The 26,219-nt window shown below is 38.7% G+C and overlaps 2 protein-coding genes across 5 annotated transcripts; one reads left to right on the forward strand and one right to left on the reverse strand.

Moving 5' to 3' along the window:
* The first annotated feature begins 47 nt into the window (after positions 1 to 47).
* Positions 48 to 17,237, forward strand: LOC129371314 (tubulin polymerization-promoting protein). 2 transcript variants are annotated; one of them, XM_055047867.1, is made up of 5 exons: positions 48 to 190; positions 10,448 to 10,528; positions 11,329 to 11,664; positions 14,825 to 14,978; positions 15,064 to 17,237. In XM_055047867.1, exons 2-5 carry the CDS (start codon positions 10,515 to 10,517, stop codon positions 15,271 to 15,273), a joined length of 714 nt encoding a protein of 237 aa, XP_054903842.1. In that variant the 5' UTR covers positions 48 to 190; positions 10,448 to 10,514; the 3' UTR covers positions 15,274 to 17,237. The 2 variants fall into 2 exon arrangements, with proteins under 2 accessions (XP_054903842.1, XP_054903841.1); XM_055047866.1 differs by lacking the exon at positions 48 to 190 and adding an exon at positions 9,282 to 9,389.
* Positions 17,238 to 17,252: 15 nt separating this feature from the next.
* On the reverse strand, positions 17,253 to 22,740 carry cep72 (centrosomal protein 72). Of its 3 annotated transcripts, none has more exons than XM_055047865.1 (15): positions 22,653 to 22,740; positions 22,338 to 22,465; positions 21,575 to 21,767; positions 21,397 to 21,508; positions 20,843 to 20,922; positions 20,703 to 20,761; positions 20,414 to 20,456; positions 19,925 to 20,125; positions 19,635 to 19,816; positions 19,446 to 19,539; positions 19,171 to 19,349; positions 18,965 to 19,091; positions 18,766 to 18,877; positions 17,825 to 17,947; positions 17,253 to 17,508 (listed from the first exon to the last, which is right to left on the reverse strand). In XM_055047865.1, exons 1-14 carry the CDS (start codon positions 22,726 to 22,728, stop codon positions 17,887 to 17,889), a joined length of 1,647 nt encoding a protein of 548 aa, XP_054903840.1. In that variant the 5' UTR covers positions 22,729 to 22,740; the 3' UTR covers positions 17,253 to 17,508; positions 17,825 to 17,886. The 3 variants fall into 3 exon arrangements, with proteins under 3 accessions (XP_054903840.1, XP_054903838.1, XP_054903837.1); XM_055047863.1 differs by having other exon boundaries at positions 19,635 to 19,738; positions 22,653 to 22,735; XM_055047862.1 differs by having other exon boundaries at positions 17,821 to 17,947; positions 22,653 to 22,735.
* Positions 22,741 to 26,219: the final 3,479 nt, after the last annotated feature.

Genomic DNA, 26,219 nt, shown 5'->3' on the forward strand with positions numbered 1-26,219 from the left:
CGGCAGCCAATCAGCGGCCCGGTTTCTCTTCAGCATCTCGCAGGGGATTGAACCATCGGGCAGATTTGAGAGCACGCAGCGGGGGAGGAAAGAGATCTGCGAGAAGGGCTCCCGGATCGACGCGCAATATTATGGTTTTCTGAAATCGACCGGGAGCGCAGAAGGATTACGTCACTGGGTGATCGAAACGGTACGGCTGATTAAAAACTTGTACTAACGCGTCTCGTTTTCGGCTCGCCTGGTTCATGCGCGGATGCAAGTGCAGCTGATTGCAGAGTCCAGCATGTATGTCTCTTTTCACTCTGATGTTTGATCAGCCTTTTTGAGCTGCCAGGTCATCTCGGTGCATTTTGATTTTTTTTTGTGTGTGTGTGTATGGTTTTTCTTTTTCTTTTTTTTTTTTGCATTGGCAAGCTTCTATATGTGACCGACAATAACAAACGGATCACGTGGACTCGGTGTGAATCTGTCATTTGTGCATTTATGTAACATGTTTCTGAAAATGCTCTTCAGTCTGCAGCAGCTGCGGCCATATTCAGTAATATAAACATGAAGGGCTTTGTGCCACAGTAAAGGGTCCAGTAGTAAACATCATTTACGTTTCTGGATGATGCAGGGGGGGTTGCATGCTGCCGCCTTTACGTCAAGCTGTTGTTTTGTGTAGGTGGTTATATAATTATCCATGGGAAAAAAAAAAAGTTCCCCTCTCTCTTGTATTAGCTTCCAGAAGAATGGAGGACAGGATGTTCTTGTATTTATTGGGACTCCTGGTAAAAGTGTGTGAACAGCCCTTTAAAACATACCCATCATTTATAGCAGTATCAAAATCTCACACTAAAAAAAACTGGAAAGTCTTTCTTTTAGGCATAATTGTTTCCAGAGAAATCCTACAGTTGCTGATGCTGTTCTAAATATTTTATACAATTAAACATCTTTTATACAATCATCTAATCTTCTAATTTTTTGCAAGTTTTAAGCATAATGAGAGAAGAATCTTTGACCGTCTCTTTAAATCCAACACAATCCCGAGTTCTTGCTTAACCTCTTTCATGATCTTTGGAGCGCTCCCACGTGGATTTGTTTTTACGTTTCGAATCGTTATCCTGCAGAAAGATACAATAATCACACCCAATTTTATTTAAAATCAATAGCATTCCAAGTGACACCTGATATCATATGCCTAAAAAGGTTTTTGTTTTTTCAAACAGGCCCACAGGATCACAAATCTTTCACTGTGCTCCACAACACACATGAGATTCCTGTACACACATTCAACCCAAGTTTCACATTAAGCCCACTTGGAAAGTTTGTTGCTGAATAGCTCAATCTTGTTCTCATCTGACCAAAGTACGTTGGCATCCTTGTATAGTTTGGAAAAATTGTGCTTATTTTTGCAATAGCAGCACAGAAGAAACTTTTTAAATGCCTCCTTAGAAACCTAATATGTAGATCTAAAGGGTCTTGTGGAAACACCGGGTCCCCACCAGTCCTCTTTTATTGCCATATTTCACCGTGGAATCAAATAGTTGCGACTAACCCCTCTCTCATTGATACATATTAATAGAGAAGACATTCTCTCTTAGCCACTTTCTGATCGATCACATACTGAACCTCAGTGGCAAGTTCTCCTGTCCTTCCTCGTTTGAAGAGTGGCTATATGAGCAGTGAGCCTCTGTGTCACATCATATTTATTTTTTCATGGAAACAAGATGATGATGTTTATTACTGTTGTTGCCTCATTTCGGACTGACTAAATGCTGCAGGCAGCTTGGTTTGGACCATAGCTGATTCTTCTTAAACATCTGTGTTGTTTACAGCTAGCTGTAAACATCATGGATATGTTTACAGCTGTCTGCAAACATATCAGCTGTGTAGCTCACATAGTGCAGAGTGCGCTGTAAGCATTCAATGAAACGGGTTGTAAAAAATAACTAGTGGTGTTTGTGGAAACAAATGATTTTTGATGTTGATTTTTTTTTTTTTTCATTTCTTCACCAGAGGCACATCAAAATCAAAGATTGAGTTCATGAGATAATGATAATCATTAAAATATTTATTTATTTTAAGGCTTTCTTCTCATTTGTACCAGGGGAGAGCGATAAATGTGTCCATCGCCATACTGTAATCACATTATAATACTGTTTGGCAGCTAATTAATGATAGTCCAAATAATCTCATACTGAGATTTGGTTACAAACATGATCAAAGAAAAAAAAAATCTGTTTTCTTCTTACTGTTTGCCTCTGCTGCCATCTTCTCTTGAATTGGGTTTGCCTGAAATGATGACATGGTGACTTGAGTTTGTCCCAGATTTCAGACCAGCTTAACGTTGTGCTGGTTCAAGAGCCTCTGGGCTCTGTCACAAGCAGTTAACCTCAGAGTGTACTGTAAATTATCTCATTTCAAATCCCACACATCTTTATAGAATCAAGAGAATGTTCTCAGATTTAAATAGGGACCGTAGATCCATATTTGTTTGGAGGGGAGGCGGAGGGGACTCCTAAAGTCTGCTTTGATCAAAAATAACATGGGCTCTACTTAGAGCTGAATCATGCTTTTCCCAGCAGACTTTGCTTCATCTTAGCTGTGTGGTTGACACCTTTGTGTATTTGACCATGCATCTTTTTTTTTTTTTTCCTTTTTAGTCAAATAAAACAATTGCAACAGAACCGTTGGGCCTTCTCATATGCTGCCTGTGCTTCTCGGGATGTGGCTGCCAACAATAACTGCTGCAGTTTGTTTAAAACATCTCCATATCCCTCTGCCTGCCAAGACATTTGAGTCACCAAGCAGTTTGGATTACTGGAGAGACGAGGACTCGGAGACAGATTGTTGGTGATCTTAGACTTTGGACTCAACTTTGTGATTTTTTTTTTTTTTTTTTTTTTTTGCTTTTACATGCTGTGCAGAAGCAGAGTGAAGAGGAGACTGTCATCAAACTGGGCACTGACTTGGAGGCACTATTTAGATTAAGTAAATCTTGTTTAATAATATTGTTGTGTCTTTTTTTGAAGCATGCTTGCAGCTCCTCAGTGAGTCTGGTTGTATCATCTATTACGTGAGCATTCAAGAAAAACGGGTAGAGGAGCGCAAATTACAAAGAATATCACTTTTCTGGATTTAGAGGTGAGGATTTAAAGTAACTGTTTTTCACAGCTTTTAAAGTTGTGAATGGAACAAAAAAGCTGTAAAAGGATAGTTTGTGACTTTTGAAGTAAGGCTGCCTTAAAATGGTCATAATCCACAAACCTCTTACCTGCCGTAGATAATCTCAACCGTCTTGGTGTCTTCATTTAGGAATCATCTAGATCAGTTGAAATGAATGGCTAAATTGATAAGGGCCAAGATTTCTTCTGTCTGTTAATTAGTCTTTTTTTTTCAGTCTTATCAATTTTAGCATATTTCTATTTTATGAACCTTTAATCCATTCTTGGGCTTGCATTGGTTGGTTATTGACAGACAGACTGATAATTACTTACATGGGAAATGAAGGCAGGAGGCAGTGCACCACCAATGATCTTCCTGGGTTAAACTTGTCCTGGGAGTCTCTTAAGTAACATTACTTCTTGGAGAGAGTCTGCATAAGTGGTTGCTGTGTTTGTGTTTTGTGAATATTATTTGGCTATATTTCACTTCTGAATGTTAAATTTAAAAAGAAATGTACAAATTAAGTTAAAAAAAACCCAAACATTTCCTGTGAATTTTGAGTGTCTGGGTTGCAGTAGCCGATGGAATAAAACTGTTTCAAAAATATTTGTCTTACAACCATTCAGGTAGATGCTGCTTTATTCATTTTTTCGCTTTTCACAGTTTTGTATGTCTACTGTATTTTCAAGCAAGAAATACCCTAGAAACAGCAGTGGGTGGTGCTCATTTAGTTTCCATGCCTCGACTTAATAAACATTTCACTGTGTAGAAGCGACTGCAGTGTGTGCCAGAAAAGGTAAGGACAAGACTCCAGTCACTCTAGTGTTTTAGAAAAATAACTTTAGCAGCATAAATGGAGGGATACTTTTGGGATTTTGAGACCAAAACCTTTTCAATTTATTTTTTGGAATACCAACCCATCCTTATTTCTCTCTTTTTTTTTTTTAACATAACCAGTTAAAAACCTGGACACATCTGGCTTAGTCCTGTAAGTTGAACCTGTTTCAGTTTGCGGCCGTGAATGTCTGATAAGGTCACATTCCAGAACATCTGTCTGGGAAGGATGCTGGTCTGGACAGAAAACAGATGGGATCTCTGCATGCCCACTCACTGTGACGCCCTGACGGAGGTGTGCACCGTCCTCCTGCTCAACCACTCACACACATCACTTTGACAACAGTGACATCACTTCATGAGCTAAACACCATCTGCCAAATTAGCAGCGCAGTCTTTTCTCTTTGGTACCGGTGCGTTTCAGTCTGTATGTTTCGTTTACCTTCTCAAGAGCAAATCCAGTGTTTTTGGTTGCGGCACACCCATTGTTGCTATGAATAGAAGCGGTTCAAATTGGGTCAGTTTATTGTTAAAGCATTCATCTGTGCAGTGGAGGGCCAGAAGGCAAGCGTATGTAAGCATGCTGTCATCCAGTCGCAGATTTGTCTCTGGAGATCTGCCTCCAACCAAATGGCAGCTCGTTTTGTATGGAGCAAATTGGAGCAGAAAACATGGCACAGTTGTAAAATGATCATTGTGCTGATCAAGTTTCAGTGAAACAATGCAGCCACATAAAAAGAAAAAGATATGTTGGATTGCCATGTCTTTTTTTAAAGTGATTAAAAATGGCTGTATCCCCTTAATGTTGATGGTGACTCTTTTATGGTGTTGCTTAAGGAGGGTGAGCACTCAGGCAGCTGAATTGACTGACAATAAATTGGAGGAGTGGAGTGAAAAGACTCCCTTGTTTTCCAGAGTTTCAGTCACTGTTAGACCAGCACATGCAAACACACAATGTGCTCTGAAGACTAAATTATATTAATTTAGTCTACACTCTAAATTAATAGTTGAATCCTGATGAAACTCAGTGGACACACAATGTTTGAATTGTAGCCTCACTGCTTGAACAACTCAGAAGATTCTCAAAGTTTGGAATATTTCAAGATAGAGTCATTTGACAGAATGTTTTTTTGGCTTTTCCTTTTCTTAGGCTGTTGATGCCATTTTTTTTCTCAGTACAGATTTGCAGACTTGTGAAGTTCAAAGTTTTAAGGAAATTGTTCTTGCCTGTATTTCAAATTTGTTAAGCCTGATTTAAAAAAAAAAAAAAAGCTTTATCTGCACTTCTGTCTGTTTTTACATTTTTATTTAACGCACAAGCGATTTTAGTTGTGCACAGATTTTAGCAGTCATCATGAGTGTCATTACCACTCTGTTTTCAGGGTGAAAGAATGACACAACATACAGTTTAGAATTATTTAGAAATATAAATTTGGAACACAATTTTGATTCTGTGGATTTTCTACACCCAGAATTATATTCATACACTCACACTGATATATTAAAGGCATATTAGGAAGGTGCTAAAGCAAATTATGCTTTTTGCAGACATCAACGAAATCATGTATTAATGCTGGCTTGATATTTGAACAACTCTCTATGGTTGGTTTCCTAGCTTTTCTATGAACTCTACCAATGCTGCCAAGAAGAAGGATTATCCAACTGTTATTATCAATGTACCATAAAAGGACTGGTGAAAAATCAGCCTGAAAAGCCAAATTAAAATGAACACATTGTCAGGCTTCACAGGGGAAACAGAGCATTGACAGAAAACACATTCAGTGTATAAGTGTGATCATGGCTTTATGTCTGCCTTTTCAACTAAATTATTTGTACAGCTTGGTTGCAAAACCTTAAAGCTGGAGGGACAGGTTCATTGCTTCTAATCTATGTGAATCAACTAACCTTCAATATTTGTGATTAAATTAATTTATTGGATAAAACAGCACACCGATATGCTCACACTGGCAATAAACATGGTATTTAATAATACTGTTTATGATCTTCTCTCGTCCTTTTCTCCACTGTCACATACATCCCTGCATGTAAGAATTAAAAATTTAGCTGGAAAATATTTTTCACCCATGAATGTGTTTTATACTTGCAAACTGATTATCCTCAAAGAATATTTGTGGTTTTTACTTCGACCTTCACAATTATTCATTCTGACCTGTGCCCTGATTACATCAGTACTAATAATTGTATTTGTATCCTCTGGGTATCATCCAAAAACATCTAGTTCACAAATAAACTGCTTGTATTGTTATCGGAGCTCCTGCCACGACATACTTCTTTTCTACAACTCTCTTACTTCCAAATTATTTACTGATCTCATAGTTTTATCTAATACCTCTTACATGCTCTATGATCCAGTTCCTTTATTACATTGCTATTTTTCCCTCACATGATGTCATCTTCTTTCTTTATTATGTTCAGGCTGGATTCTCTCTCTGGGTCATGAAAGACCAAGTTGGAGAAAGAGGGTTAGGTTTTAAAAACATAAATTAAAGTGCTTTATATATAAGCTAGTAGATCATGTTAAGCAAATCTAAGTTCAACTTTGGCTGTTTTTATTTAAGATAAAATGTGGAAATCTCTAATCATTCCATGCCCAGGTGTAAAGTTTAAATCCTGATTCTCAAAGCACTTTTTTAATCCTGGCTCACTCCATTCAGTCATTTTTTCTTTTTGAAAATCTCAGGCAGACCTGCAGAAAGGAAATGAGCACAGCGGTGACATAGGGATAACGCGTGACAAGGGTTGAAGAGCCAAAAAGCAGACTTTAAAATTAATTAGCATTTAAGCTGCCTACTAAACATAATTTGATAAGACATCTTTGGTCGAACGGATTTGTCCGTGTTTGCTTTGTAGCTACAGCAGGATTTCTAGGTTTCTTGGTTTGGATTTTATTTCATTTTGTGTTTCAATGCTGTCACATTGAGGCCTCAGGGACCTCTATCTCATTCGTCTTGGCACAAGTGTTGGATGACATATGACAGAAAGCCCTGCCGTCAATAGTGTTGCTCTGCGATGTCACCATGTGTATGTGTTCAGAAATGGGCATGGGGTCAGACAGAGCAGCCACTCGCATCAGACAATGGGTTCCTAGTGTCCAGAGCTATAAATGCCATTATTCATACACATTAATAATCTCTTCTGTTTTCTCTTATAATGAGTGGCTTAATATAACGGCATTATGCACTGTCCCTGTGTGGCACTTGAAAACGTGAACTTTTCCGAGTATTTAAGTATCATGTGTACTTAGTGAGGTCACAGTTGAGACTGTGGGTCACTTGGTCACGGAGACAAAGCTCTTCACTCTTGCCACGGCCTCTGGGGGTGAGTGAACGCTCTTTACCGGTGACTTAAGGGAGCAGATGGTTTTATCCGCAGAAAGTTGCTCTTTCTCTGGATTGCATGCTGGATTTATATTTTTTTTACTGTTGCTTATGAGTATGCTATTTTAGTGGCTTTCGGGGTCAAACCTTCATTTCTTTAAGGATGCTGAGCTGAGTATGGGGGCAGCAGAAAGGTGAGCAGAAACCCTTCATCTGCAATTAGAATACTACGATATCTTCCTATAACTGTGCTACAGGCAGGACGACATTACGCTCACACTTTGTGTTTCTTTTTACCACCTTGTACGAGTATTGAAAGGTGACTTAAGGAGGAGTGAGGCTGCTGCTCTTTTATTTATAGATGCAAATCGGGTTGCTGTGTTTAGAGAGAAACCCCTCAGCTCAAACTGTGTGAAGTCATCCTGAGGAAAATAGAGAAAATAAGTCACAGCACAGCAAACCAATGCCAAATAGGAATATTATACTAAGGCTTTGATTTGGTAACAAATCATTTCAATGTCGGCCTTAGTCTTCTTTATTTGGAGACTGTTGACGTTAACACATTTGTTCCACTTTGATTTTTGGATGTTTTTCTGCACATTGGTGCACATTACATCATCAGATCAGAATCACTTTCAAATCATAATTATTGCCATAAAGACTGGGAGGCTGCTTCATAAAATTTGGTTGTTTCCAAACTGCTTGTCTCTTTCCGTTACTATGACGCAATAACTTGAACTGCATGTCTTAAAATATCAAGCTGCTCCTTTTTATTATTAGTTGTTACCAAAAATGGAGCCCCTCCACTTTATTGCAAACCCAGCTGGGTACATTTTGAGATGCATGATCAGGCTTTTACTGACCAATCCTAACTTCTCGTTCTCTTTCTGGTCTAACTTGCAAAATTCTATTTTGACCAAATTAGTTGTTTTTTTTTCCTAAGTTTTCTTACTGGTAGTAGCAGTTTTGAATCCAATAGAAAAATAAATAATTTCAAGATCTATTTTTATCTTTTAGTCAGACTCAAACAAGGTGCTTCAGTCTACTTTAAGTTCACCTCTATTGGATTAACTGCTGATGTGTCTGTAGACATAAAATGGTGGGAGTTCTTAATTTGGTATATGGCGTTCTGATCACTGATTAGAGACACTATTAATGGTTTTGTATAAAAATGGAAAAATAGACAAGCACACACTTACCTAAATTATTTTTGGCAATGCATAATCTAAAATGGTTATAGCTCTATCAACTGTTTCTAGAGTTTTATCCAACATGACACTTGCTTCCCCACGGCACAATAAGAAAAATGTTGTTTTCCTGCTTCATGCCACTTTGCTTTGAATCGCTTTACAATTTAATAACCATGTCTCATCTGTGTTCAGACTGTTTAGGCATACTGAGCACAGCGCTCAGAGCAAAACACCTGACGGAAAACTTTAAGCACCGATACAGCCTATCTGCTCCACAGTGAAAGACATTTTAATCCATAAAAACTTTTAGATTATTCTGGCAAACCCCAAAAGATTTGCAAGCCATGCAGAAAAAGTAGGCCTTTTTTTTTTCTTAAAAACTGACTGTGCCTATGGTTTGCTGGCTAACACTTTGGTTGCCACTGTCATAAAAATCACAGACAGCAGCCCCAAAAGCAGGTAGTGAGAGCTGAACGTTTCAGTTCGTTTTCCACTGTACCTAATTGTGAAAATGCAATGCCATTCTGTCAAATACCGTAAATTAGCTTGTAGCGTAAACATATTACATTAATAACTTGCTAAATAAATTTCATACTCAGCTAATTGTATGATTAAATTCAAAGCCAGGCAAAGTATTGCTTAAGAAAAATGTTGAGTTTGAGATTCGCTTGGAGTGCGACATCAACAGATACGAACGATCTTTGCCATATTGTATTTGTAGAAACATACCCGAGTGAGCGCTCTTAGGAGCAAAGCTATCTTTGACTCATTCTGCCTCTGTAACCTGGTCAACAAGAATTGAGGCAGTTTGAAGAAAGTAAACTGCTCACGAGTCTGTTTGTGCTTCAGACTCTTTGTACCTTGTAAAAATGTCGTCTTTGTAAGTATTTGTGTGTTCGGGTGACACTCAGACATCTATGGTTGTTGTTTTTTTCCCCCCTGTGGTTGATGAAATGTAGAGCAGAGTACAGTATCTTTGAGCGAAGCATTTATTCTCACTTGTTGAATCGACAGCACGTTGAAGTAGCTGCTGCTTTCGTCACAATGTTTTATTTATTTATGCATTACATTATAATACCTGCATTTCTGGTGGAAAATCTGCCTTTTTGGACGCTGGTTTTGCTCCGTGCTGTTACGTTTTGTAGTTTGCGCATTTGTTATGATGCGTAACCATAGCAACCAGGTAGTTAACAGCTGATATAACATAGCAGGAGCTGAAAGGACATCAGCAAGTTTCCAAGAGAGTTGGTTCACCAGTGTTGTTTTGCCACGCATGCAAAGGCGTCGTTTTTTTTTTTTTTTGTCGTTGTCACTAAAATTCCGACACAACAGCCCCAATGCATTTGCAGCAGAATCTGGTGATTTTTCATGACACGTCACCCAACGCTGCACTGCCATCGTTTGAACAGTTTAACAGCCGCCATGCCACAGAAAGCAAGACACTGGATTTGTCTTCCACAAACGTCAAAAGACTCAGACATCTCCAAAGCAAGACCTCCTCTTGGAAAATCAGATCACAACATCGATTTCTCCATTCAGAATATAAACCCCTTTTTCAGAGACAACAACAACAAAAAAGGACTGCGAGAAAGTGGTCACAGGAAGCTAAAGAAGCTCCATGGGGTTGTTTCAATGTGACAGATTGGATTGCTCTGTGCCACTGATTTAAAGAAGACATTTATGCCTTGACTGAGTGTGTGACGTCTGAGTGGACAACACTATTTCCACTACAACTTTTCGAATAACAAACCTTGGATGACCAGGGACCGAAGGAACTGTTGGACAAGAAAAAAAAAAAAGTCTTCAGCTTTCTTTATTCACAAGATCTGAAGAATATTGTGTTTTTAAGTCTATTTTCCTTTCTGTTCTGGCCTCTGTTTGAACTCATATGCTCTCGTAAATCCATCCTTATATATTTTTTTCTCTTTTTTTCCACAGCACAAGAAGTAAACAGAAATCATCTAATACAAGCATTTCACAGAAGGACTCAAATTTCTATTCAACCATGGGAGACCAGAAGTAAGTTTCAGTAGTCATCTAATTTAATCAAATGTTATATTTTACAGTGAATGAATATCTGACATTCTCCTTTTGATTCATTCGGCCTTAAATTCTCCAGATATGTGTTAATGAGTTTCATGTTGGTGCAGAACTTATAAGGCATTTTTACACTCATCGTGAGTCTGGGAACACTTCTAACGTTTCCAGCCCAGTGGGAAAATGTTGAAAACACCTTACAAATTGACAAGACCAAAAGCAAGTTGTGACTTGAACTCAGAATGATTGACTTTATTTTTAACCGCAGAACTGTTTGGACTTGCGCACAGCCGTGCAGATACGGATTAGATTATATGTACAGCTGAAATCAGATATTTTTAGTCATTGAATAAAAAGACACTAAAACTTTTTTTCTTGCTGTCTGTGGTTAAATCAGGGCAAACTTTTCTTGTTTAAGCCTATGTAGAATTACCAAAAATATTTCTATTGTGCTAAATGCCAGAAAACTCAGGAAAGAACATTTTTGGGATTTTTATTTTTATTTTTTGTAACATTCTTTGAATTCAAAAATTTCCATACATTTTGTCAGTATCAGGGACAATTGCCTTTTGAAATGTTTGACGCCGGTCAAACGTTTTGGACCTCCTTCCACCAGCTTCTGATTTCTACAATCACATATATTTTATTCACTCCTAGCTCTTATTTTATCTAATAAATCAATAATCTGTTTTCAAAGGGGCTTTTGTAGATGTAAATGAAAAGATTTCCAGACATACTTGTCATATTTAAAGTTTGGCCAAACGTACTTTTTCCTCCTGCAGAGACAACATAGATGACTTTAAAGTCCAGACAGCGAAGCACCCCAATATGAGCGCAGTCCCTCTACGGCCACACAGCGAACACTCTAAAGACCGAACATCCAAAAGGCTTTCGACGGAGTCTAATGGGACCAGTGATGGAGGTATGGGCTCGTCCACACCGGTGGAGATCACTGCTTTGGAAGAGTCCTTTCGACGCTTTGCTATCCACGGTGACACTCGTGCTACCGGCAAGGAGATGCACGGCAAGAACTGGTCCAAACTCTGTAAAGACTGCGGCGTGATCGATGGGAAAAACATCACTCTCACTGATGTTGACATTGTTTTCAGCAAAGTCAAGTAAGTAAGCCATAAATCTCACTTTAAAATGGAAACATGATGCTATTAGTGCTCTTAAATATGCCTGTTTATTCTACAAGTATTTAGGCCAGATCTTAAAAAACAAAACAAAAAAAATCTTGAAAAAAATGTCCATTTATTTTTGGATTCAAATGCTTTTGAAGAACTGAATGCTCCAGATCAGGGTAAGATAAAATCACTGTGAGCTTATTATAGACCAAGAAAGCTCACAGTCTTCATTAGGTACTAAATTATGACATCTGTTCATGTTTTCAATTAATTCAGATGAAGCTCTCCATCAGAAAGCAGCCAGAGATAAAGGCCAAATATGGCTCATCTTTTATCTCCTCAGGCTTTGCTGATTCATATTTTAATGTCTGATTTTACTGATGTAGAGTTGCTACAACAATGATTGTGACCTCAATATCGTTTGACAGCTAAAGAAAAGGTTTTTATCCACACAGCTAAACTAAATTATTAACAGGGTATTTTTTTATTTGTCTTTAGCCATAAGTATTCTGTTAACGGCGTTTGTGATAGTCACAAGTAATTTTGACAATAAACTTTCAATTTTTTATCCTTATATTTCATGTTAGTTAAATTTATTATTTACAGTTATTACCGTAGTAGAAATGTATTATATGAACGTAAAAGTCTATTCAGTGTTATTTAAAAAAGTAGTAATTTAAAAAAGTAGTAATTTAAAAAAGTGGTGATGAAAAATGAGTATTTAGAAACCCATTGATATTTCTGCTCTCAGAACCAACAGTGGAAAAAAAATACTAAACTTTTAGTATTTTGGTATTGCAAAAAAACATAATTCTAAAACTAAATCCTAAATTAAACACCTGGCTTTTAAATTATACACCAGTATAATATTTCTTTTTTACTGAGAAATTAAAGGGATACATGTCAGACATGTAGCTTGTTTGGTTGACTCTGTGATTTGCGCCTCGCAATATATTTTGTGGATATATTGCGAGGGACAATATATCCACAAAAACTAACCTTTGCCTTCCTCGCCTTTGTCAAAGCAATTTTTGTTGTTTTGAGACACCTGCACTGACACCATCTCTGTTGGCATGGGAATGATTTTCTTGGCAAGTATACAAAAAATAATCTAGTGGGTGACTGTAATGCTTCGTTCACACCCTGATCTGTTGGCCAATACTGAAAAATGTGCCAACGTTCTGCAGAATTTTAAGAAACTAAAAGTGGATTCTATGTGTTTTTAGGCTTAGTGGATTTGCGCTCTTTTACATACATCTTGCGTGTAAATGTTGCATCTCAAGTGCTGAGGATTATCAGGTACACCCGCGGTATATTGTGAAGAATATTGATGTATGGCCAGATGTGTGTACAGTTCAGACTCCCCGGTGAGCGGAGACACAGTAAAGCGAGGGGCAACGTTTTGTCTTGTTTCTTAATTCAGGCGTATCTGAGCAATGGAGGAAGAGCCTGATCTTTACACCATGAATTTATATTTAGCCTGCGTCAAAGTTTATTTATTTATTTCACATGCACAACTAAACTCACACTGAGTAATCACAGTGCGGCTCAGTGAATATGGCAGTATGCTGCAAATGAAGGTCTGTCTCTGCTGTAGTTCAGGGCAGAAAAACATAAGCCAGGGGCGACAAATAAATAATTCACAATTCATTAGTATCAGCATATGAAAGGGGATTCATTTTCTAGGGTCACTCATATTTTACTCCCTATTGGATCTGATATTGCTGGGGCCTTTTAATATTTTGTCGTTTTTCTTTTTATTTTTATTTTATTGGAGCATATTTCAATTCATTGTACATACAACCATTTGCCTTATCTTGTAAGAAACTGAGCATGTCAGCATGGTGAGACAGAAAAGAGAGACGTGTTGCAGAAGCAGCGGCTGAAAATCCAGCTTTCGTTCTCTCTGACCGTAGACGGCATGAAGCAGACGCACAGGATCAGAGCTTCAGATGTTCGCCACTGAACGATCTCCAAAACAAAACCACCACTGGGTCACAGGAAAAGTCAAACTGATAGTAAAGCCCAAACATTTCTTGTTTGCTGTAGTTTGTTGCTATGACAGCACGGTTGCCTGGGGAGATGGTTGGCTTTATAGGCCGTTGTTTGGGTGATTTATCTCCACAGCGATGGATTGTTTGTGTTTGTGTTACTAAGGGCTTTTAATGTGGAAGTGAAACGGGCAAAAGGCGAGTTAAACCACTGAAGTGCTCTCACAGCAGCAATGATTGATGATCCATGATACTTTCAAGGTGTGATCTGTTCTGTGGGAATTGAACACCTTCACAGATACTTGGTTGTATTCTGCAGGTTTAAGTGATTGTAAGGAGGTACAGTCTGAGAGAACGTCTCCATTTTGTGTTTCACTGAAGTCACATTCTTTTTATTTCTTTTTATGATCAACTAAATCTGGCTGGATGCTATCTTACGAGGTTTACAAGTTTCGTCCCCCTTGAACTTTTTTCGATTTTATCATGTCCCAACCACAAACTTCAATGCATTTTATCAAGATTTTATGACGACACAAAGAAGCTCACAATTATGAAGTAGGAGAAATATGATGCATGGCTTCCAAGTCTCTCCACAAATAAAAACTGAAGAGTGACATGGATTTGCATTTTGACCACTTCTAAAGTCACCTTTGGTCGCAACCACAAGTGCAATTTTTTTGAGGGTACACAGAAAACCCTCAAATCTCGTCTTTTCCCATCTTGTTAAATACTTTGTGTTTGAATCCCAATAGAATACAATGAAGTTTTAAAAATTTCATGGTATTTAGGAAGCACCATTTAACTAGTCTGAAATGGATTGTAGCTGCATGCATTTTAATAGGATCGATGTTAATTATTTCAAATGTAATTAGACATTTAATGGACCCATTTAAGATGTCTTCAGCTGGTTCTGAGAGGTCTGTTGATAAACCAAGCTTCAAAATCTGCGGTTTTGCCAGAGAATCTCCAGATGTTTAAGTTATTTGAGATATCACCCTACCTTTCTTCTCTCGTTGTTTCAAGATAGCAGGAACGTCTCATTCTTTGGAAGCAAAAATACCAAAGACATTTACAGTCATTTTGGGGGTTTTATGCTCACATAGTTGCAAGCATATCTTCCCCAAATTCAAACCTAGTCTCCTCCTGCTCCAACTTTTCAGGAAGAAATCCTGTCGAACTATCACGTTTGAGGAATTCAAAGTGGCTCTTGGAGAGCTGGCTCGGAAGAAATACAAAGAAAAGACTGGAGAAGATGCTGAAGCCGAGGTCTTCAAGCTGATTGAGGGGAAGGCGCCGGTCATAGCAGGAGTCACGGTAAGACTTCGTCCGTCGCAAAATTCACGTCAGTTTCACCAGCGATCACCGTCATGACTCGAACGTTCTGCAAACTGCTCCGCAGAGGGCTGTGGCCTCGCCCACAGTGAGCCGCCTCACAGACACCACCAAGTTCACGGGGTCGCACAAGGAGCGTTTCGATGAGACCGGCCGAGGGAAGGGGAAGGCCGGTCGGGTGGACCTCGTCGACACTTCGGGATACGTATCGGGATACAAACATCGAGGGACGTACGAAAAGAAAGTGAACAAACCCACCGAGGGCCGACCCATGTGAAGGCAAAACATTTCATCAACCGCTAAGATGATTTTCTACAGAGTACTCATAGAAAGCACAAAAGAATACAAGCTCATACATTTCCCAGCCCATTTGTTTTTATGTGTATGTCTGTGAGTGAGAGAGATTTAAAAAACAAAACAAAAAAATGATGGTTTTTAAACTATTCTCTGTGTGAGAACTGGAAAACTGTTTACAAGTATTTTTACGAAGTCATCACCAGCCGGTACATTCCTGTCTGATAGCGAGTTACTGCCAAACACTAAGAAGAACCAATGAGAGGAGCTGCTAGAGCCTCTTATGATACGGCCCCTTAATATTAAACAAGCACAATGAACAGAGTGCCAAGAACAAAAACAGAACAGTTTGAAAAAAAAACAAAAATTGCACTTTAAAAAAAAAAAAAAAAAAAACATTCTATTACCCTGTCTGGTGAAAGAATGGTGTCAGGTCAAAGATTATTGGCGCACTTTCTGTTTGACACAGATATAACTGCTGTTTGTTTCGAGAACTTTAATCCCTCATTTCATCTTCAGCGCTTTATTTTCCCCATCCGCACTTATCAATTCTATGTTTAGGAAGCCTGCTGTCTAGTTTAAGTTTCTTTCATGGACTCACTAAATAATGCGGAGGTTCCTAAAGCCGTTTAAACAATGGAAACACGTTTAAATTGTGTGCATATTTTTTCAAGAAAGTCTTGTAGGGAACGATTGCATCGGTCCAGATGAAAAACATTACACCCTCAAAAAAACCTCAAATGAAGTCATATTTTTGTTTGCAAGAGTAAAATCTCACTTTAAGCAATTAAAAAAAAAAAAAGTTATGCATCTGGCCTTTCTGGGCTTCTCTAATTTTGAGAATTAGTCTACATATCTAAGACCAAAGAAGTAAATCAGAGGTATTATAATCTGGCACAACTTTTCTACTTTATAATTCATGAAACATAATAAAAAGACCTGCCCTTTTAATAATGGTTGTTAAACATAATTATTCTTCTGAGCTTTTGGTATTTAATTATACACAACCTAACATGCATTTAAAGCAGATGATCTTCCCCCACTGGCTAAGCTCAGTTGTACAAGATTGTATTTCCAACATTTTAGTTATGTTATCTCCTTATCAGATTTATACACAGTAGCTCTAATATATTTGCTTTACGGTTGTGTATATAATATACACAACTTCTGCCAATTAGCCTAATTTAAGACACTGATTTTTATGTACTTAGTTTTTCTGTATTGCTGTACCTCGTGCATGTTGTGTATATTGCATTTGATTCAGAAGCATATAGATGACAGAGGTTTTTTGTTTTTTTTTGTCCCTAAACTGCTGTGCCTGATGTGATTACAGACTACTGGTCAGACCTAAGTATTTTCTCGGTTAAAAAATAAATAAATAAATAAAATTAAGTATTGAAACTGTGGGATTATGATCAAACCTTGTATTTGCCTGCAATGACTGTACGTATTTGTACTTGTACAAAGTAAGCTGTCCTCTAATGCTACCCTATTTGTATACCTTTTTTTTGTGTAAGCTACTGTCATCTAAGGCACGGTAATTACCTGATGAAAGCAGGGGTTTAATGTTTACTTACATACTACCAGATGCAAGGGAAAACTGCATACAACAATTTTTGTGTAAAATATTTTTCCAACATAACAGTATTGTGTGTAACACACTACCTGCAGCCTCAGCTGATGAAGAATCATGCATCAATTGCAAAACTAGCATCTTTTTGGTGTTGGCTTGAGTATCTTTCTGTGTTTTAATGCCAAATATTGTGCACCTTTAATGTAGAGGAAATATTTGTTTTTTGCTTAAAAAAAAAAAAAAAAAAAAACTTTTCAAGTACTATTGTGCCCCAGTGCATGCAGTGTACTACTTTTCTTTCTTGTTCTCAATGCCTCTAAAAGTGTGTTCTTGATTTACATTGCATTACTGAAAATAAATAAGCAGAAAATATATATCCGCTTTATGGCCTTTTCAGGGGTGCTTCTGCGGCGGTCGCACCATTCGCTCAGTGACCTGTAAAATCAGGATAAAAGCAGCGGCTACATTCAGCTCGCTTCAAAGGCGCTCAGCCAAGTCTCGTATGAAGGCTTGCAGGAGGAGAGTGTGCGTGTGCGAGCGGCTCTCCGGACCCGAGGCAGACATATAAATAAAGTCACAGTGCAGCCGCAGTCCTGATGCATTCAATCCACGGCAGCGTAGAAAGCAGATGGATACACGACTGACCTAAAAAAAAAAAGAAGAAAAACAAATGCAGACACAATCTTGCCACAGATCCAGGAAACACATCACGACCTTCGTAGTTTCCCCCTAAAATCATTTGTTAACATAACAGCCCTGACACACTCTTATATACAAGCTTTCATGAATGAATTGCAGTTCTCTTAACTGTTTATATCAAGAGGACACCCCATATATAATCATTCAGAATAAAAGGACTCCTCATTAAAATGCAAGCCGTCTGTACATGATGTAGATGGCCGGAACTGCAGCAGTTCCAGCCATCAAATTAAGCAGAAAATTACAAAAATAATGTACCTACTGCTTATATGAAGCTTGGCATAATTCTGCTTTGACACGCAATCCTCGGGTCTCAATATGGCTTTAATGTTCCGCGGTTGCCCGAAGCTCAGCAAGCAAACATTCATTTGTAGCCACCAGGGACCTGCAGCATAAACACAGACAGCAAATCACACAAAAAGAGCCCAGCTTTGCTACAGTATTCTCAGGGCCCCTTATTGGGCTTTTACAAGATAGGCCAACAGACCAATGATACATGCTTTTGTTAAGAACAAATAAAAATAACTGTTCAGTCCCATTTCCTCTAATTCCCTTACATAAAATCCAATGAAAATTAATAATTTTCAGTGAAGGCCTCAGAGGTTTGCTAGAGAACAAAGAGCATCATGGAAACATAGGAACTCAGCAGACTGACCAGGGATGTGGTTGTGAAGAAGATTAAAGCCAGGTTAGGCTTTGAAAAATATTTCACCATTAGTCTGACACTTGAGTCGACCTTTCAGGAAGAGTTCAGGAGAGCCATTGTTGAAAGAAAGCCACAAGAGGTCCTTGTGTAGGGGAGACGCCAAGCATGTGCAACAAGGTGATGTTGTTAGATGAAACTGAAATTGAACCTGGTTGGTTTGGTTTATGTGCAAATTTAACGTGTGTTGGAAGGCTTGCACTACATATCAGCCTGAAAACAATATGTTGGAACATGGCGGAGGCACCATATTCCTGTAGGAATGCTTTTCTTTGACACTGTCAGGCAACTGGTCAGTTGATCAGAAGGTCAAGCAAACCTGAAAGAAACTCTGTAAGAAACTGACAAACAATTGAGACCGAGTTGAAGGTCAACCATCCGGCTTTACAGACATCAAAGTTTACTTACATGTTGCAATGGGAAGACTTGAAAATTGATGTTCATAGATGCTCTAAAAATGTCAACATTTTACACTGGAAAAAAATATCTCCTGTCTTTACCTGTGGCTCTCCTGAAGCATGTTTGACAGTTCGTGGAGTTTCTCGGCCTCCTGCACTTTTTTCCTGAGGCCCTCGATCTCTTTCCTCAGCTCCTCCACTTCTGTTTGAGCCTCTAAGGATGAGCAAACGCAAAGAAGTGTTGGTAGTTCAGAAAACAGCCGGAACATGACTCACATTCATCTCTGGCGATCACACCCACCTCGGATCTGAGTAACCGGAGAACTTTTCATCATCGACTTCAGATACTGCCGCTCTAACTTGATGAGTTGTTTTTGCAGGGCGACATTTTCCTCCAACACGATCCTGAGCTGCTCATTCAGTTTGCCCTGGATTAAAAGTGTCAACTCATGAACGACTTTCTTAAAGCTAAAGTATTTTGTTTTTTTAAGATTGGAGGAAACTTACCGCCTCTGTGCGAGCTTCCTCCAGCTGGGCGGAGAGGTCACACGCTTCTGTCCTGTGTTTGTTCTCTCGGGAGAGCGCTTGAAAGCGAAGCGCGTTCACTTCCTGTCTTAAGGTCCTGACCTCAGCCTCCCGACTGGAAATATTGCTCTCCATCATGGAGAGGATCTGCACCGCTTGAGCTACAGCCAGAAATAGATCGGATGAGAACACATTCATCTTCTCTAGATCCTGAGACTGGATGCCTCAAATAGTTTGTTTTTTTTTGGCCGGCTCACACAGGAAGCTGTTGTTGTGATGCAGCGATCTCTCCCCCCGCCAGTGTTTGTCCACCAAATTGAGGAGCATCTCCAGGGGTTTCCGGTAACCCCCCTAAGAGGGGAATGCAGAGATGTCAGCAAATATAATTAAATGAACATGGAACAATCCGAGGTTCAGCGTACCAATTAGTAAAGAAAACTGACAACCTTTTTTTTCTTTTCAGCTTGCGGCTGCGGGTCAGATCTCCCTTCCGCCTTGTTAAAGTTCGAGTAGGTCAGCCTGGCCGGATATAGTACGGGGTTAGAGTGATCTGCGAGGATTAAACCAGAACGCAGCGGGCTAGGAGGGCAAATTTCACCAAACGAAGAGCCACGGTGGTCACTTCCAGCTGGGAGAATGTGGCAAGTATACAGTTACTGATATCATAAAATAATTGTTGCTGTGTTGACTTGTCTAAGTCTAGTGTGAAGGAGTTCACAGGAAATTAAAAACTCACCAGGATTTGCAGTAAAATGACCCCTGGCCTTTTGCCTGGCTCGGCTGGACGAGTCGTTTTGTTTTTGTTTTCCAGGCACAGTTTTGTGTTTCTCAAAAACCGGACCAAACGACACTTTTGGTCTTTCGGCTCCTTTCGGTGATGTTGAGCTTAGTTTATGAAGTAGTGTGTTCATCTGTGAGTCTTTGGACTCAGCAAGAGCTGGGAAATTATACATAAGCAAAAATAAATGTTACAAACACGCTCTGGTTTAAAATCATTAAAATGGCCTCTGTCTCCCCCTAGTGGCAACGTGGACTGAACTTCCCAACTCAAGCACAACTACTCTTGATCAGTGTTATATTCAAAATGATGACACGTTAACAACTGACTATTTAGATAATATATAGATAAAAGGAGAGAAAATTAGGTAAAAAGTTTCTATTGCTGCCAGCTGATATTCTGACAAAGAGTTTTCTGAGAAATAATGGATGAGTTTGAACACTTAACAGTTTTTGGTGGAGGAATACCGAAGGATGGACTTGGCCAATTCCTACAATTAAAAAAACAAGAAGTTATTATTAGTAAGTTAAAAGAAAAAATAGTAGTTAGGACTTTTAAAAAAGTTACATTTATGGTACATTTCCAGACATTTTGTAAGTTAATATAAAAATTTTGAAAATATTTCTAATTGGAAAACTCCCATGTGACCTGAAATCTCTGAAGATTTCAGAAATGTTTACAATGCGATCAATAAAACAGTTTGATGTAAAATATGAAGAAAAAAAAAAGTAATCACCTTCTTTGGAGTTGAACTCCTCTGCACCACAAAGTCATCGAGCTCTTCTCTTTTAAGCTCTAAGTAAAGACGTGAGTTTGAAATTTAAGACAACTGTGGAAGAAGCGGATTATATTTGCTGGTGAAGTTTGAACTTTTACCCTCCACTTCCTTGTAAAGAGCGTCAGCTTCCCCTTGACCTCTGATTGTTCCTTCAACAAAATTCAACATAGCATCGTGGCTGTGGGTTAGAAGAGAAAACCCGCTAGTCAAAAGCTAACAGCACCATTTTAAGCAAAATTCCAGATGGTCCATGCAAGAAAACTAAAACGCGATTCATATACATAATCTAAAACATACTGCCGAATCAACACAACAATATTTCGCCATTTGGATGGCATTTCTCATTACCCTCTATTTACCTTTGTCCCTAAATCCTGTGAAATGTTAGAGGAAAGACTGACTGCTGTCCCATTGACACAGGCTGTCTTACCAGCAGAAAGAACTGCCAGTAATTCTGTTACTGGCAACAAATAATAATATTTTCATCCTCTGAATAAACACACAGTGGTCTAAGTGAGATTAGAAAAGGATACTTCTTATAAAGCTTCTTTCATATTTGTACCAGAGGTGCTAATAAATGTAAAAAGTATCATAGCGGTAAGATGAAAGCGTAATTAAATTGTGTCTAGAATGTGAAGGCTTCCTGTGTTACCCTAGGCCCTGCTGTCCATCCAGGGACAAGCTGCTGTGCTGCAGAGAGGGACATTGAGTGGAGAACTCAAGTATTGCAGCTTTGCGCTCCTTGTCTCTGACTGGAAAATTATCTGTAAAAGAAAAATCGTGAATGACTGGAGTCGACAAACAAATGTGATGAGCCTTGAACGTCTTACCGAGTTTTCGCAGGCTGGGCATGGCGTGCACCAGATGTGGTCGGTACCCTGGGCAATTTTTAGTCACAGGGTTGAGCCTGAGGTCCAGCTCCCTTAAAACTGGCAGTTCGTACAGCACTTGTACTTTTTCTAGGGATGGTATGCAGTTATAGTAAAGAATCAGCCTCTCCAGCTTCTTCAAGTGCTTCAGTCCCTGGTTATATAAATAGAACAAACGTCAATCAGGAATATAAACAGTTGCTTTTTCTTATAACTAAACACCACAACTGAGGTAAGAAAAAATGAATTTAGAAGAGACGTGTGAAAGACGGGACAACTGATATTCTATGTGAGAGAGACCAAATACTTTCATCTGTTTTATTGGGACTTCATATAAAGACAAACACAAAGTACAGCATGACTTTGAAGTGGAAGGAAAACGATTCTTGCAGTTGTGGTTGTATTTAAGCTGAGATTAAACTGCATTCTGGAAATATTAGGTGACTGCAGGAGGCAATTACTCACATTAAATCTTATTTAAAAGACAAATATATATATATATATATATATATATATATATATATATATATATATATATGTATATATATATATGCACATCACACTTTTAAACTTTTTGTTTGTACAATAACACATTCTTGTCTTTCCAGTTAACAACTAAGCACTATTTATTTGTGTCAGTTTGAACGGATTGAAGGAGAATAGCTAAATGAAAAAAGAAAACGTGATACTGTCGTGTCAATGAATGAGCTGCAGAAAAACAAACCTCCAACGAGACGATGGCATTGTAAGACAAATCCAGAGACTTTAGACGGAAGAATTTATTCAAAGCACTTCCAAGATGCCCGATTTTCTCCTCATGCGTCCCTGGGAGACTCAGTGTCCGAACATCACCTGTTTAAAGAAAAAAAACAACATTATTTATGCAGGAAACAGCTCATGCTACGTTAGCTCTGGTTAGCTTCTTGCCGCCGCTCAGGCTCAGGTTTACGTTTTCAACGAGAAAAGCTTTAAAGTGAATAATTTACCCTCGATGTTTTCTCGGTTTTATACCGAGCGCTTTTTAGGGAGGCCGTCTTACCAAGAGAAGGATGTTTTAACTGAAGTCTGTCACGTATCCACTGCTCTGTTAATGTTGTCAAACACACCGCCGCCATACTTTTCGAACTTTTGCTGCGTTTACGTTCCGTCAGGAGGAACGGAAATTTGACATTTTAATAGCGAGACAAAAATGACTATGAAAATTATTTAGATCAAATGTTTTAACAGATTCGCATACGTTTACAGAGCATCTGAGGTGTGCTGAGATTGTCTAATATATTCAAATAATGCTTTATCTAGGCAATTGTGTCAAAGTTATGGTCTGGGCGACAACAATGTGAGTCTGATCAAGACCAAACAGTTTTGACTTCAAAAAATTGAGTTGTACAAATTTGTTGTATAAATTGCATCTTGCAGATCAATTCCTGTTTGTTTCCTTCCTCTACATATCTTCTCACGCGCTGGATATTATTAAAACCTACTTAATTGCTTCTTAACAGAAATAGGGAATAAGTTAGTCATATAGTTGGAACATGATGGAAATCGGGATCCAGGTTTGCATAACATCACGTCAGAATAAAGAAGAAAATAACTTGACTTACTTTAAACATTGTCGGTTGATGCTACGTGACAGGGTGCTGTTGGCGCTTCAGAAACTGGTACAGCTCAGCTTTTACGAGCAACATTGAAGGCATTCTTTGTGCGCTTGCGCACTGGATTTAGGGCTTGACCACGTGCAAAAACAAACCGTTGATTGTTCCTGCCCGATGAGTTTGCTGTTTTATCCTCTGTTATCATCAGTAAGGAAGCCTCATTGGTCCACCTCCTGATGTGTTCTAATAACTTCCGTGAAATGCGTTTATTTAGACTTTCTTTGACGTTATCTGCGTGTTACTACTTGGCAGACTGGCGGATGCTTTCAGACGTGTGTTTGCATCAGGATCAATGGCGTCCTGCGTAATGGACTGGGTCACCTCCGGTTCCAACAGTGTTTTGTGTGCAACAGCCCTGCACACCTCCTATAGACTCTTTAAGGTAGGCATATATTTTAAGACTAACCACAATAAAAACGCAGGAGTTAGCACACTGAAACATATCGTTTTAGTGTGTTAAGTCTCTCATTTTATAGAGTGAAGCTCTCTAAAATGAAAAATGCGTTTTCTCTTGTCAAAGTAAACAATTCGTGGGACTTGCTTTTTAAAACCTACACACTAAGTTGTAACTATTTCCTTTCTGTTACTCTTCCTACACACATTGTGCCAGCATAAATCCACAGTCATCACATACCATGAATGTGTTTATACTGTCTGTCTTTATAGGACCACAGGGGCCCCTCTGTTGGGTTCTTCCTGCTCGGCTTCTCTGCAGCTCTTGGCCTCTTCCATGCCTCCACACTTCAGAGAGAGGCAGAATGGACCGGCGAGGTTCTGGCTCCGGCTTTGGTTTCCTTTGACCTCCTCTGGCTCAGTCAGGACCACAACACGGCTCGTGTTCTCCTGTGCGGCTCCTGTCTGCTTCTCGGAATCTCAGACTGGCTCTCAGCAGAGACGCTGACTGTCCTGACTCGCTGCATGGGCCTGTCTTCTCTGTCCTGCTGCTTGACTGTGTGTCTGTTTGCAGGGAATGCGTTAGGGGCCGCAGGCGGCGTGGCCCTCAGCCTCCCGTTACTTCTGGCACAGAGGGCCGACTCGAACGCTTTTTCTCCTCTGATTTCTCCGCCTGCTGCAGAAGCACTTCTGAAATGTCTTCTAAAGGGGTGGTTGTCAATAGGCTGTTGGCTTTCAACAAAAGCCCTCAACAAGTTTCTGTTGGATGTGACTGAACAATAAATGTGTAAATTAGTGGTGATCTTTTTTTTTTTTCAGAGATAAAGGGACATAAACATCTAACTTGGCTGAACAGATTATATAAAAGCAATGTACATTTCCACCATTATAAGGTTGAACACTTTTTTACAGCAGCAGACACTTTTTTGCTGCTGTAATTCACATGTTCTCTGTGGGTTTTTGACATTTACTTTGCAGAAAGTTATTAGAGAGTTTTCCAGAAGTTGGCCTATGATATTATTAGGATAGCACCCTAAAACCAGAATCCACAACATCATTTCAGGAATTGAACTACAATGTTTTTATGCATATTTATTTTTGTGTACATAATGTTTACAACCTGTTGAAAACTAAATCGTCTGCGTATTAATATTGTAGAATTTATATACAATATTGTAACTAACCCATTTTAAGCTGCCTTTTATTCAAAATAGTTTGAAATGAACTCAAAATGGTTTTGGAGGATGACTGTACTGATGACAACATTTAGTTGGGCATTAAACCTTTAAAATAACCATTTTTTCAGAGGGTGAAATGACATTTCAAGTGTTAATTTGGGAAGCTCTGCTATGATAGTGTTGTGGATCTGAGTGGTGATTTTTAGACTACAGATTACATTTGTCTATCCTGTTTCATATGTATTTTTTTATTTTCTTAATTTTTGTGTTCAAATTTCACTGTTTTATTACGAATGCAATTTATTCCTGTTAACTTATCACTTTGTTTTATTATGTGGGCTTGTTGTTTTATTACTTTTGGTTGTGGTCTGCCCTTTCCATGCAGCACTGTTTTTGTGTTGTTTTTTTTTATGTGCAGTGTAAATCAAGATCATTTGCGTAAAAACAGAAAAATGAAATTTTAATAAAAAGCAGGAATATTTCAGCTGATCCTGAGATCAACTGATAAAGGCCACCTTAGGAGATCAGTTTGGTCCCTTGGTAGCAAGATAAAGGAATCAGGTTTGCCCTAAAACTAGCACGGTATTACATGAGCTAACACTAAATAAGTACGTCTAACTGATGTTTTACTAATTAACATTTAAAAAAAACTAGGACTTCTGTTGGGAAGCCTACTTTCAGTACTTGCAGTGCGTCCATTGTTTTAATACCAGATATTATTTTAATGAAATTTACTGAAACTAAACCAGACTTCATTTGAATATCAAATGATCTGTGGTTGAATAAAAACATACAATTACACAAAACCAGTGTGATAATTCCCAGCTGTGAGTTCAAATTCTCAGTTGTTTTGTTGCAGTGCTAAAAACTGAAACATTTTAAGAGTTGCAGGTAAAAGTCAAAATATTCTTTTCTTGTGTTTTCTGAGTTTCTATCTGTTTTTGCTTAATTCTTGTCAAGTTGGTGTTGCTACTGTCTGTTTTTACCTGCTTGTGTTTTTATTTTGGACTGAGGCAAGCAGAAAGAACCTTTACCTCCAGAGTTTAGGAAGCCTTTCCTCTGCAGCCTCAGCACTATCACTGTCAGAAATATCTGCAGTGGTCAAAGCTCTAACTTTATCTCCGTCATAGTTTGATGCTCATCACACCTCTGTGAGCTACAGGGAAAAGATGCTGCAGCTCGTCTCCCAGGGTTTCAGCGGCTGCCTAAACTGGTTCACTGCAGTATGTGTAAAACATCTGTGGCTCCAATCCAAACTCTGAGGTGTTATGCTAGAAATAGTTTTTCTTTTTTGCATCCCAAGTCATTTGAGGACATCTTGGCCCTAAAGACAAATGTTTATGGAGTTGCCTGTTTTGTTCCTTTCTTATTTTTACTGTAGAA

Source organism: Poeciliopsis prolifica, unplaced genomic scaffold, assembly GCF_027474105.1.
Source record: "Poeciliopsis prolifica strain line A6 unplaced genomic scaffold, Auburn_PproV2 SCAFFOLD026, whole genome shotgun sequence".
Classification (NCBI taxonomy): domain Eukaryota; kingdom Metazoa; phylum Chordata; class Actinopteri; order Cyprinodontiformes; family Poeciliidae; genus Poeciliopsis; species Poeciliopsis prolifica.